The 12,491-nt window shown below is 53.6% G+C and overlaps 1 protein-coding gene across 11 annotated transcripts in view; it reads right to left on the bottom strand.

Moving 5' to 3' along the window:
• The window catches only part of PRR5L (proline rich 5 like), a 144,286-nt gene that overhangs the window by 41,492 nt on the left and 90,303 nt on the right, over window positions 1–12,491 (bottom strand). For all 11 annotated transcript variants that reach the window (XM_070564831.1, XM_070564840.1, XM_070564837.1 and 8 more), the window contains 2 exons: window positions 10,776–11,064; window positions 9,403–9,483 (listed from right to left, as the gene is read on the bottom strand). In XM_070564831.1, coding sequence (XP_070420932.1) covers window positions 9,403–9,483; window positions 10,776–10,939 — 245 coding nt within the window. In that variant the 5' untranslated portion in view covers window positions 10,940–11,064. The remainder of the gene's footprint in view (window positions 1–9,402; window positions 9,484–10,775; window positions 11,065–12,491) is intronic.

Below are 12,491 nucleotides of genomic sequence, written 5' to 3'. Positions count from 1 at the left end.
CACCCAGAGACTGCGGCTGAGTCATATTGCAAAACCTACGCTCTATTCCTATACCCTGTGTTTATTCTGCCTGCACTGGTGTACAAGGAAAGGGTTCTTCTGAGAAACTCACCCTGACCTTAGCTGAACCGAGAGAGAGGGATTTTCCACCCCCTGTCTTGTTGCACAGTCTCCAGAGGGAACTGGGGAGCAGCTTCCCTCCGAAAAAGGAGAGTGACTGACAGAGAATAGGGACCCCAGGAGTTAATTCACTGAAACACACCATTGACTGAAAACCCGCTCTGCGTCAGACATGGTGCTGGATGCTAGAAGCAAAGGATGCCTGAGACCAGGCACAGTGACTGCTTCTCATGGGGCCAGTTCATGAGGCCTGGGAGCACCATCTTCTCCAAAACGTGAGAGTGAAAAGAACCAAGGTATCAGAGATGCGCCAACCTTGATGCACAGAGGGACAGCTCACCTGTGACCTTCCTCACAAGCCTGCCAGTGTGGCTTGAAAAGCACAGAAGGCAGAGAAAACAGGAGAAAGATGTCCGAATTTCAGAGCCTGTGGTCTGTGGTTCCCCAGATACAGGGGAAAGACGAAATCCCGGCTCCCAGCAGCGAGGACGTGGGTTCCTCTCAGGCAAAGGGGCCTAGAACCCAGCAGCCTGCCTTCTACTTCATCCACCCTTTCCTAGGGTTTCTTCTCCAGAAACAGGAAAGTAATTATTTATGGGAGAAAAAAAAAAGGCAATAAAAAACAAATTACTTCTAGGATGGAGCCTGACTTTTTTCCGCAAAGTTTACTGAACACTTACTAAGTGCCAGACACCACTGTCAACGTGTTTCCTCCCTACAGCCTACAACAGAGCTGGAAGGAAGCAGCAATCTCTCCACTTTTTATACACAAGGAAACGGACCTCTGAGGCCTCCAAGGAGGGCGTGCGGCAAGCACAGGACAGCGACGAGGAGTCGCCAGGGCGCAAGGGCCTGCAGGCGGCTGCCCGGGCCGGAAGCCTGCTGTGCGCACCGAAGCTGCTGTGCGCGATAACCTTTGCAAGCTAACTCCACAGGATGGTCCCTGGTACCCGATCCTCAACTGGAATTCGGGGACAATGAGGACACCTACTCCACAAGATGACTGCAAGGGCTACGTGAGTTAGTCCTGGGGGGTTACTCCCATGGCAAGGCTCAGCAAGTGCCAGCTGCCACCATTGTACCCAGGTCTGTCTGAGCCCAGGCCCACCATCCTGAGAACTCCATTCCACTTCTTCTCAGCATCTTCTGCAAAGGACCAGCGTTTCCTACACTTGGCATGAAGGACCCAGGTGAACCTGATGAAGTGGGCCAGACAGTATGCCCAGACCACCCTGAAAACGGAGGAAGGATGGTAGAGGCCGAGCTTGGGGAAGGGGTTGGGAGACTTAGAGTTGCAATGCAGCAAGCTCCCAGCTTAAGCAGCTCCCACTTCATCTGCTTCCCATATTGGATTTCCATGCCAGGCTTCATTTGAAAACAGAATTCTGCTGCTCACCAGCAGCAGCAGCCATTGAGCTGGAAGGAGAAGGAAGTGGGGGGACCTGAGAGTAACAGGAAGGCAATGCTTATGTGGGACCCACCCCAAAGGGGAAACGGGCACGAAGTTCAGTCAGGGGCCAAAAGGCCATAATAGGGGAAAGAAATGGGGAACCACTCACTGTCTGTATTATCTCACCCCCTCTCCTCCCAGGCTGACCGGGTGAGACACCACCCCAGAAGACAGCACTTCCTGTTATTGCACCGGCCATCTAGCCCCTCACAGTCTTGTCAACTCAACTTCCCGCTTCTGCAGGCCGGAAGCTAACCGAGGATGCTGGAGCTGGATTCTGGCTGGTGGAGAGGTGAAGGGATGACAGGCAGAGCAGGGAGAGGCAGAAATGATGCAGAGAAATCACCTGGCACAGAGCCACGCTCTCCCTTGCACAGAGGGAGAGACGCAGGCAGGAGACCCGGGGATGCAGCGTGGACATGGGGGCCGCAGAGCCAAAGCCCAGCCAGCACCAGTCGGGCCGCCATCGGCTGTTAAATGCTTTTGTCCGTTTGGCAATTAGGGGCTGCCTCAACTACCCAGACTCTCCACCCTGACCTCCATGAGCCAGGAACAGCAGGGGGCCTTGGGGTCCTGTGCCTGATGCTGCATCTGGTCAGTTCCTGCCCAGCCTCTCAATCCTCCAAAGATGACCCACTTCGCTTCTGCAACAGATGTGTGTCAAGGAGGCAGCATTTTCTAAGCAGTAACATACGGAAACACCCCCTTCCTCCTTTGGTCCATTTTACTGGGGCCCCTTGGAGGTGGAGTCCGTAACTCAAGTAAAACGCTCTAGGACTCCCCCACTTCTCTGTTGTCTGCACCCCAGTGGGTGGCAGTGGGGACAGTGAGAAAGATGGAGACAACCAACAAAGAGCATTTACTGGGCTCCTAATTACGTCGCACGCACGATGCTCGGCAGCTGGCACACAGCACCCGAAATTCTCCAAAAGCCTTTCAAGTAGGAATTTATCCTCCTTTTGCAGATGAGGAGACTGATGCTCAGTGCCTTGCCTGGGGCCACACACCGGCAGATCCCAACTCAAACAGAGGCCAACATGAACATTAGCCAGTGGCACGCCCCACGCCCGTGGGGCAGGCGGGCAACTACAGCGGGGCCTACAGCAAGCTCCTCCAGAGCCAGCAGCCAGGCTTCGGCCTCACTGACCAGTTCCAGGCCAGACCGCGAGTCCTGTGTTGCCCAATGTGAACTTGGTGGAGAGGCCTGGAGTTTCAGGGGAGACGTCTAGGTTTCTACCCGGGCCAGCCCCGGAGGTTTCCGATTTGCCACTTTCCTCTAACTACTCCTCCCGCCCCTAAAGTCAAGGCTATTTCTCAACCAGAGCAGACACAGGTGTCAATGCAGAGTCAGGCAGAGGGACCCGGCCCAAGAGAGAAGACCTCACCTTACGCCCTCCCAAACTAGGGTCCTCAGGAGACAACACCCCACTTGCCTTGGGATCTGTCAATGCATCTACGCCCGGGGAGGTCAGGCCTAAATCTGGATGACGCCAACTCTGTGTGCCTCTTGCAGCCTACTTACTGTGTGTTTAAGGCCACAGGAGGCTTGGGTTCCAATCCCAGCTCAGCTAGTCATGCGCCACCTAACGACGTCTCCAATAATGGACCGCATATATGACAGTGGTGCCGTAGGATCAGCACCATCTAGCCTAGGTGTGTGGTAGGCTAGACTGTGTTAGTGCAAGCACACTCTATGGTGTTTGCACAATGACAAAATCAACCAACGATGTGTTCTTAAGAACATGTCCCAGTCGTTAAACAGCCTATGACTGCACTAACCAGCTGTGCCACTCTGGGCAAGTTATCCCACCTCTCTATGCCTCTACTTCCTCATCTGCAAGAGAGGGATATGGTCGCTGTCTCACAGGGGTGTGCGGAGTTTTAAGAGTCGGCATACACAGAGCGCTTAGAGCAGAGCCTGGCACATGCGAAACGCTGCCCGCATGTCTGCTGTTTGCCTGACCTCCTGGAATCTCGCCTCAGACTGGCCACTCTGCCGGCCTGTGGGCTGCGCCAGGCCCTCCTCCTCACCTCCTCCAGCTCTTCCCCAGCCGCGGGCCCACCGCAGTCAACGGACTCCCTTACAGAGATGGGAAAATCTGAGGTGGGTTTCCCTTCCGGGCTCAGGCAACCAAGTGACTCAGGAGGGCATTTCGACTCAGACCTGTCAAAACTCAAGCACAATTCTTGGAACCTCGTCTTTTCCTGGAAACTTCTGGGGTTCCCTTCACGCCCCTCCCTCCCAGCAAGAAGAGAAGCAGCTGGGTGATTGGAGAGAGAAGGGAAATGTGAGTTTCCTGCCTCAGGCCAGGTGCAGATAACTCATCTCTGGTTTCCAGAAACCTCGTCTCTGAGCATTTATTTCTGCAGAGAAAAAAATCCACCCAGGGAGAAGGAGGAGCTGGGAGGGCACAGAGCAAGCGGTGGCGGGAAATTTACATGCTCAGTTACCTTCCACCTACTCCACCTGCTCATCCTTCAGATTTCAACTGAGGTACCACTTTCCCCAAACAATGTGTGCCCATCCTCCGCACCCCCCCGCCCTCCTGAGTCTGCAGTCACCCCAGCTAAAACACTGTGGTGACGGCCTGTTTGGTTCCCCTCTCTCACTCTGCAGTAGGCTCCCCCGAGAGCAAGAACCACCTACTTCAACGTTACCCCAAAACCTGGCCTAGCACCTGGCAGAGCACTCCACAGATATCCACTGCCTAAAGGAACCAGAGAGTCAATGCTCCCTCCCTCTACACACGCCCCCAGCCAACCAAAACATGAACGTCCCTGTAGGAACCCACTTGCAGAGGTTCTCGTAAGAACCCGTAAACATGAGTTGTCGGCGTCTCACATGTTTCCATTCTTCCTGCTCACGTACAATCAGTCAAATAGTCGGCTGAGAAGAACGTTTAGGAAGACCATGCTCCCGCATCCGAGACCTTGGCCACTTTTGCTCCTGCGAGAGCTTGTGAAACCCCGACCTCTAACCAAGACTCGTCCCCACTGCCAAAAGGCAGCCTCATCAGGACTGAGACTGGACAGGAGTGTTGAAACCCACATCAATGCCCCATAGAGAGTGTAAGCCAAGAAGACACCAGGACGAGCCCCAGCCAGGGCAGATGGACGGTGAGGGCATCCAGAATCGGAGATGCTGATGAGTAAAGACTTCACGGGAACGTGTCTATACTTAAGGGCCGCTTTCTTGCCTTTAAGGACGTAACAACGTGCAAGCCCTGCTTTCTAAGGTGGTTTCAATGGAAAATATTCTGATTCATGTCTTCATATTGACAGACCACGTGTCCTGACTTTTACTGGAGGAAAATTTGTCACTTTATTGAAGTGTGACATTTCTGATGAATTTGTTCTTGAAAGGTCTCCACACCTTTCTCTTGATCTAACAATGAGTTTTAGAACTTGGCCATCCTTAGTCCAAAGCTCTTCCTCATAGCTACCCCAAAGCCCACCGGCTAAAGTTTAAACTGGAGTTCAGTTTTGATGACACGTCTTAAAAGAAAGAACCAACGACATGTTTGTAATGACTGCCTTTCAGGACCCAGTTCTATAAAACTTCTCCCTTCCTGTCATTGTCTGCATTAGCTAACAGGTCGATGAATTCCCATTTCCCGGGAACATCCTGACCCCACGGTTAGGAAGATGGCCAGGCTGGCTGGGGTGACCCGGGGAAGCTGATCTACGCTTTGCAACTGGACTTGGACAATCCATCAACGTTTATTAGTGTTTGGCTTGAGTAGAATGGAGAACTGAGAGTCATTTCCTCTTGCACTCTTCTCCGTGGAAAGGAGAAACAGCTGGCTCTCCTTGTAAGAACATAGCCTCACCCCAGCTTCAACTCCAGCGCATTCTTGGAGGAGCTGTCCTGGACCTCTCTCGTTCAAAGCGAGAGGGAGCTCAGCCCTCCAACCTGCTGGAGAAATCCTGACCGAGGGCCGTTCACGGGCAGCTCCTCACAGTGCCCTGTGCCCTCCAGCCTGGCACTCACTCGTCCATCATTTATCACTGTATTATTGCGAAATTTTCACAATAATAGGAATAATAATGCACCAGATTCTGTACTAATGACGCCGTTAGCATTATCTATGTCCTCCCAACCGCCTGAGGCTGATGCTATTATTATACCATTTTATACAAGAAAAAAGAGACTTAGAAAAATGAAGTAACTTGCCCAAGGTCACACAGCTAGTCTAATCTTGATCCCCAGCCTCTCTGAATCCAGAAGCAATTCTCTTAACAAGTTAAAAACTTCTGTTGCACCTAGCACAGATCTTTGTGCACATAGTAGGGCTGTCGCAATTTATTGAAAAATGGGCTTGAGAGCAACTTAGCCTTCTCTCCTTCCATGGTCTTCCCTACCTTCCTACCGTCCTGTGCCCCACCTCAGGCACACAACCCCCCATGCTCATGCCTCCACCCTGCTGAGTTTACCGCTCTATTCTGAGAACAGTTCTTCCAAAAGAAAAAAGAAGAGAAAGCGAAAATTGAAACCCCATTGTCTGTTGGAATGTAACCAGAAAGTGGAGTGTCTGTTGGGATTTTCATGATCGAAATAAGGGCAGCCGTGTGATTTCCACAGAGGCACGTGCAGATGTGGACACATGTGCAGATCAGCTCACTTCACTCAACTTGGGATGACAGGTCACGTACATGCCTGGGATGTGGCTCACGTGCTCAGTGACCCCCTGGGTGTCTGTGATGAGAAAGCCGTCTCCATTCTAACCACCATCCTACAGAAGGCCAGAGGACAGGACGCACAGAACACGGGGGATCAAAGCTCTGGGCTTTGACAGCTTTGACTTATTCTGGGCTGAATTCACATCCAGGCCATCAGTTTCAAACCCCAATCACATGTATTTCTCACCAGCCTGAAAATTGCTCCAAACAGAGAGAGGAACAGCCAGCAGCCTCCCTAAAGCTGACACTGGAAGGAGGGCTGGGGGAGCGTCGTGCCCCTCAGAGGGGCGTCAAGAATCACAGCACACAATGAGACGGGGTCCCAGAGGCTGCACGGAAGGAAGGATGGCAGAAAGCAAGATCAGGACCATTGGCTTATCCTGTCTTCCAACCTAAAACCTCCCTCTCTGGCACTACAATACGGTGCAGAGACGATGGGTGTTGTGGACTGAATTGTGCCTGCCCCCTCCCCCAAATCCACATGCTGAAGCTCTAGCCCCCAATGTGATGGTATTTGGAGATGGGCCTTTGGGTGGTAATTAGGTGTCCAGGAGGTCACAAAGGTGGCACCCTCATGATGGCATTAGTGTCCTTATGCAAAGGGACACCAGAAAGCTGGCTCTCTCCCCCTGGGGTACACAAAGAAGAGGCCACGTGAGGACTCAGCAAGACGGCGGCCAGGAAGAGGGCTCTCGGCAGGAACCGAATCTGCGAGCACCTTGATCCTGGACTTCCCGGCTTCCAGAACAATGAGAAATAAATGTCTGCTCTCTAACCACCCAGGACACGGTATTTGTTCAGGCAGCCTGAGCTGAGTAACACAGGTGTCTAAGTGATGCGGGAGTTAAAACCCTGACTTCACCATTCATCGCCGTGGGACCCTCGACAAGTTACTTCATTTCTCTTATCCACAATTCTGTAGATAAACTACGGAGAGCATGGCCGCCTCACAGGGCTCTGAGGAGGACTGGATGTGTCGACACATGTGCACACTGCCTGGTGCTTCTGGCACCTCCTTGCACACCAGCTCCCTTGCCCCAGCTCGTGTGGCCTGAGCGCTGGAACCCAGGAGGCCACATGCACTGTCAGCGAGGCCTCCCCCCCAACACCCCCTCCGTCCCCACATGCCACAGCGGATCTTGTAAACGGGTAGCCTGTTGATCAATTTCAGCCCACAGATGTGTTTTGTTTGGCCTATACCAATGTTTGGGGAAATCTGGGTTATTTATGAACATTGAAAAGCCAGGAAATTTCACATAAAAATTTCAATTTCCGGTTGTTCTTGAGAAATAAAATGATTTGTCCCCAGACCTGTGCTCTGCCAGGGTAACCCCCTTTCAACAGGGTGAGCTCTCACCTGGGTGCACACGGGCCGGCCTTACCCATCTAGAAGACCTGAGTTCACAGCCCCGGGGCTAACACGGCTGGTGAATCGGGCACGGCCTGTACAATTCCTAGCTGCCCACAAACAAAGATTCTAAGCACAATTTCAGGATCAGTCTCCCGATGTGAGGAACAATTAGCACATTGCTGACTCACTGTTTTATTATTTATGCTTCTATTGTGAGCTAAAGAACCCTCACGGAGAGGCCAGGATCGTAGTCCTTGCAGTCCAATTGAGCTCTTATAACTCAGGGGTTGGCTGACCCAGGCTTGCCCCTGACACCCCACTTCTTGGGGCCTCAGTTTCCTCCTCTGCAAAAGGAGGGGGCCTTGGGCTAGCTGCTCTGTATTGCCTCTTTCCCTATTTGTGTAATTATTATGTGAAATTCAAGTGCACGGGTAGAAATGTAACACAACTCTGTTTACTTCTGAGCTTGAAAGGTTTGAATGAAAGCAGAGCTCTTAGAACACCTCCTTGACCCTTAACACAGGTCAGAACTCAGTGTAAACAGGACCCGAATAATGGCCTTGTTTATTGTTCTGCCCACTCCAGGGCTGGGTTGTTAGCCTTGATGTTCTACACTTAACACACCAGAGAGGAATGAACACCAGGGTATTAAAAGACCGGATGTTTGACCTCATGTCCCCAGGAGACCCTGGTGTTTGGGGCCCTGCCTGTCCCTCTGCCCTCATTCCACCAAAATACACACCCAGCCACACCACCACCCAACCTCCAGTGTTCTATGCACGTGGGCCTTCTTTCAGTTCCTTGCTCATTGCCACCACAGGACCTTTGCACCTGCAGTTTCCACCACCTGGAGCCCTCTCCACCGGGTTAATTCCCACTGATGCTTCAGATCACAGCACAAGCATCACAGCCACCATTCCTGTCCTTGGCAAGATCACGTCCTACTCCCATATGCTTTCATCATATCAGCTGTGGTGCAGCAGCTGTCACAGTAGCACTTTCACATTTTACACGTGTGAGCAGTTGACTGATGATGATCTCCCCAACTGGATGTAAATTCCAGGAGGATAGGGTCCATGTCTGTCTTTGCTCATGCTTGTCTCTCCAGCGCCTGGCCAATAGGGAGGCACTCAAATACTTGATGAATGACTGAATGAATGAATGAAGAGCTGACACTGCTGGGAAGATTCTGGAAGGCAAACTCCTCAAGGACCGCATCTTATTGAGGGTTGCATCACCTAAACTTACTGACAATGATGCTAAGAGCTACAAGGATCAAGTACTTGGTGGGTTCCAACCCTGTTCTAACAGATTATTTATATAATAACTCAATTTAATCTTCACAAGAATCCTGTGGAAGTAGGCACATTTCCTATCCCTGTGTCACATAAGAGGAAACTGAGGCACAAAGACGCTGGTAAATCACTTAGGAAGAGGGAGCCCAGCAATAAAACCCCAAGCAGTCTGGTTCTAACCACTAGGAAACCTTACCTAATCTGGGGCCTAAAGGTTCAGCAGGACACAAGCAGTGTTTACAGAATAAATGACAGTGACATCTCTCAACCCTCTGCCCCTGCGCCCCACCCCCAACCCTATGGAACGAACAAAGGGATGCACCTCTCTGGAGCAGAAGCCCAGACGGACAAAGTCTCAGAACTTAACAGCCATAAGAGCCACATAAGAGCCGGCAGAAGGAGCAACAAGAACCAAGCAGAAAACAAGACTTAGGGTCAGGCCCTGGTGGGGTGGCCCCTCAGTCCCACTCAGGCCCACGGGGACGCCCGGCCTGGCCTGCACGTACCTGATGTTTTCATTCAGCACGTACAGCTCATTGCTCTGCAGGCCGCCCCCCTTGAAGACGTTGATCACGGCAGTCTGGACGCTGCAGGGAAGCAGAAACGAGCCTGGTGAGAGGCCTGCCTCCCGGGGCCGCTCAACAAACAGCTCGGGGCGGAAGGCGGGCGCGAGGGCCAGGAAGCCCGTGGCACAAACACAGCCACGTTTTCCATCCCTGGACTCCACCATTTCCTTCCCAGGGTCCTCAGAGAGGAAGGAAGACTGAGGCCAAAAGGACCCCCAGGCGGCCCCTCTCCCCGCCCTTTCCCGCAGGCCACCAGTCTCCCCATTCGCCTCTCAGGCAGCCCCACTGGGGAGCAGCAGGAACAAAGGGCGGGCAGTGGGACCCGCTACCAGGAGACTGCCGGGCAGCACCACTGGGGCTGGAGGGAGCCAAGGTGGCGTTTACTGCAAGCAGAGGCCGACCTCTGCGGTCCCTTCACCCAGGAGGCCTCTGTCTCCACAGGGCAGCAGGGCTAAAATGGAATGAGAATTCCCCGCCTTTCTGAGAGCACTTTCCTCGGAACTTCGAGGTCTGTCTTCCGTGTGCCCTCCCTTCCCAGCCCGGCGAGGTGCACTGGCAGGAGAGCTGGTCCCGGGGGGACGGACAGGTGAGCCTTGCTCCACGTTCCCGGGAGCCCAGTCCAGCACTTCAGCAAGGAGCTGATTACAGTCTTGCCTTTACCAAGCATCCCAGGCCTTTCTCAAGGAACACGGATCCATTCAACCAAAACATTTCGGAGCCCTCCTCTCCACCCCCATCAGGAGAGCTGTGCATTCATTGAGAAAATCCCTAACGATTCCAACCACAAAGAAGTCGGTAATGCTTTAAAATAATGAGGCACTTAATTTATTCAAAGAGCTTAGCAGGGATTTGAAAAATAGGGGCCCACAGAAACGCAAGAGGTAGGATTGATTCAGACCCTGCTCCATGCTTGATGTACAAGGTCAGCTCAGCACCTCACAAAGCTCAGTGTCTCCTCCCCCAGCCCTCTGTGGCTCCCAAGTGCTGACAATCCCCGGCTTATGCCGCTAAGGAGCAGTGTATTTGCACAGACACGTGTCTCATCTTCCCAGATAGGCAACAGGTCCTTGAGGTTACTTGCACGGCTTCACCCTCAGGTGCCATCCAGGCTGCTTAACTGACTGAGAGCCCAGAGGCCCCAGGGGTCCGCCGTCCCTCTGCTCAGACAAGGGAAGCGAACGGACGCATTCTGGAAGGAGCGGAGCTCTCCGCGTCCAGCGCCCGTTTCATCACGACCTTCTGGAGCAGAGTCTGGATGCGGCAGAAGCTGAGCCCAGTCCTCAGGGCAGCCCCCCGGGCCCCGCCACCCTTACCTGTTCCAGGCGGAGCTGGAGCTCAGCTGCAGGGCCTGCCGGGCGGCGTGGAAGCGGGGCAGGTCGCTGAGCACCGGGGAGCTCATGAAGCGGGGCCTGGGCCTGCGGAAGGAGCCCATCTTGTGGAACTCGGCAGGCAGGCTGGGCGCAAAGCCGCGGGTCATAAGTCCAGGTGAGGGGGACGGCTTCTCCCCTGGACGACAAGGCTCCGACTGCCCACGAGAGGGGCTTCTCCCAGGGCCGCCTCCTGGCCCTCAGGCTGGCTTAAAACCACAGGTGTGGCCGACACCTGAAAAGAGAGGGCAGCTTTTATTGCGAACGCCTGGGCTGAGCAGACCACGTCGGGGAGGAAGGTGGCTGGGACTTTCCAACCAGACCATCCTAAAGCAACTCCAGGGCCACACGGTCGTGTCTACACCCTACAGGTTCCATTCACAAGGTTTTGCCGGTCTCTTTTGGTCTAAACAGGGTGGTCATCTCAGGTGGGAAGGCAGTGACAACGGGTCGGGTTGAGGCCGCTCCCGCAGAGAAGTGGTTTCCAAGCTGTGCTTGGCTGCGGCTCTCATGCACGCCCACCGAAGTCGGGGCCTCGGGGGGTTTTGGTAGACCCCGCAACATTGTGCAGTAAAAGATGGCTTTTTAAAAAGATGCCTCAAGGAGAACACAAGAGCTCCTTGTCCAGGCACTGAAGACCTTCCATGGTACATCCTCAGCGTGCCAGCCCGTGTACCGCTCAGCATTCCCCAAGCATCAGAGCCTCCTCAGCAGCACAGCTCACCAACCCCGCCCTGACGCTCGTTCATTCATTCATTCCATCAGGACGTATTTACTGAGTGTCTGCTACTTATGAAGCACTGGGAGCTGTGGAGCATGCAACGATTTCTAAGACCTGGTCCTTGCCCTCAAGCGGCTGCCCGTCTATGGAGACGATAACTTGTCTGTTCGTGTGTTTATACCCACAATAAACATTTATTGAGCACCGACCGTGTACCAGGCACTCACTCAGGCACTGGGACTTGACAGTGGCCTGGAGAATGTGGTCGCTGCCCATGGAGCTTACAACCAGCATCCTGTATGGATCGACTGTATCCACGGCTCCTCTTGCCCAGAATTCCCTTCCTTCTCTCTGTTTATCTAACTTCCCCTGCAGGTCGGGTTCAAGGACACTGTCCCCTGGGTGGTTCCTGGGAGGCTTTATGGCTTCATAGTTAAAGGCAGTGGCTTTGGGGTGAACCCGGGTTTGACGCTTCATGAGGCCACTCCCCGGCTGTGTGACTTTGGGCACAATGAGTCAGAGTCCTCAGCTGTCAGCCCCCCAGGACTGGTGAGAGATGGCATGAGTCGTGTGACACACCCAGCAGAACGGCTGACCCGTGGCCCTCAGGTGTGGTCTCTGTCCATTCAGAGCCGCCGCTGTCTCTCCTCGGCACTCGGGCCTGTCGTGTCAGTCTCCTACTGTTTAGCGAGCCTCAAGTCTAAACCAACGACTTAAAGTGAGTTTCGGAGCTGGTCAGAGTGAAGGATGGAAGAAACACCACCCAGGTTATAGCCGCTTTTCTCTTGAGGGTTTAGGGTTTAGCCCGGAAGTGCGCCCCTGCCACCTCTCTCACCAGCTGGCCCTGCTGAGTCCTGCAGACCAATGCTGAAAGGAAAGGAGATGGTCCAGCTGTCAATGCCACCTTCAGGCTGGGGGAAGGTGTGCAGCCCCAGCTGCAG

The sequence above is a fragment of the Equus przewalskii genome, chromosome 11, assembly GCF_037783145.1.
Source record: "Equus przewalskii isolate Varuska chromosome 11, EquPr2, whole genome shotgun sequence".
Classification (NCBI taxonomy): domain Eukaryota; kingdom Metazoa; phylum Chordata; class Mammalia; order Perissodactyla; family Equidae; genus Equus; species Equus przewalskii.
The sequence above is the reverse complement of the archived record's forward strand: the minus strand, read 5'-3'. Positions and strand labels throughout refer to the sequence as shown.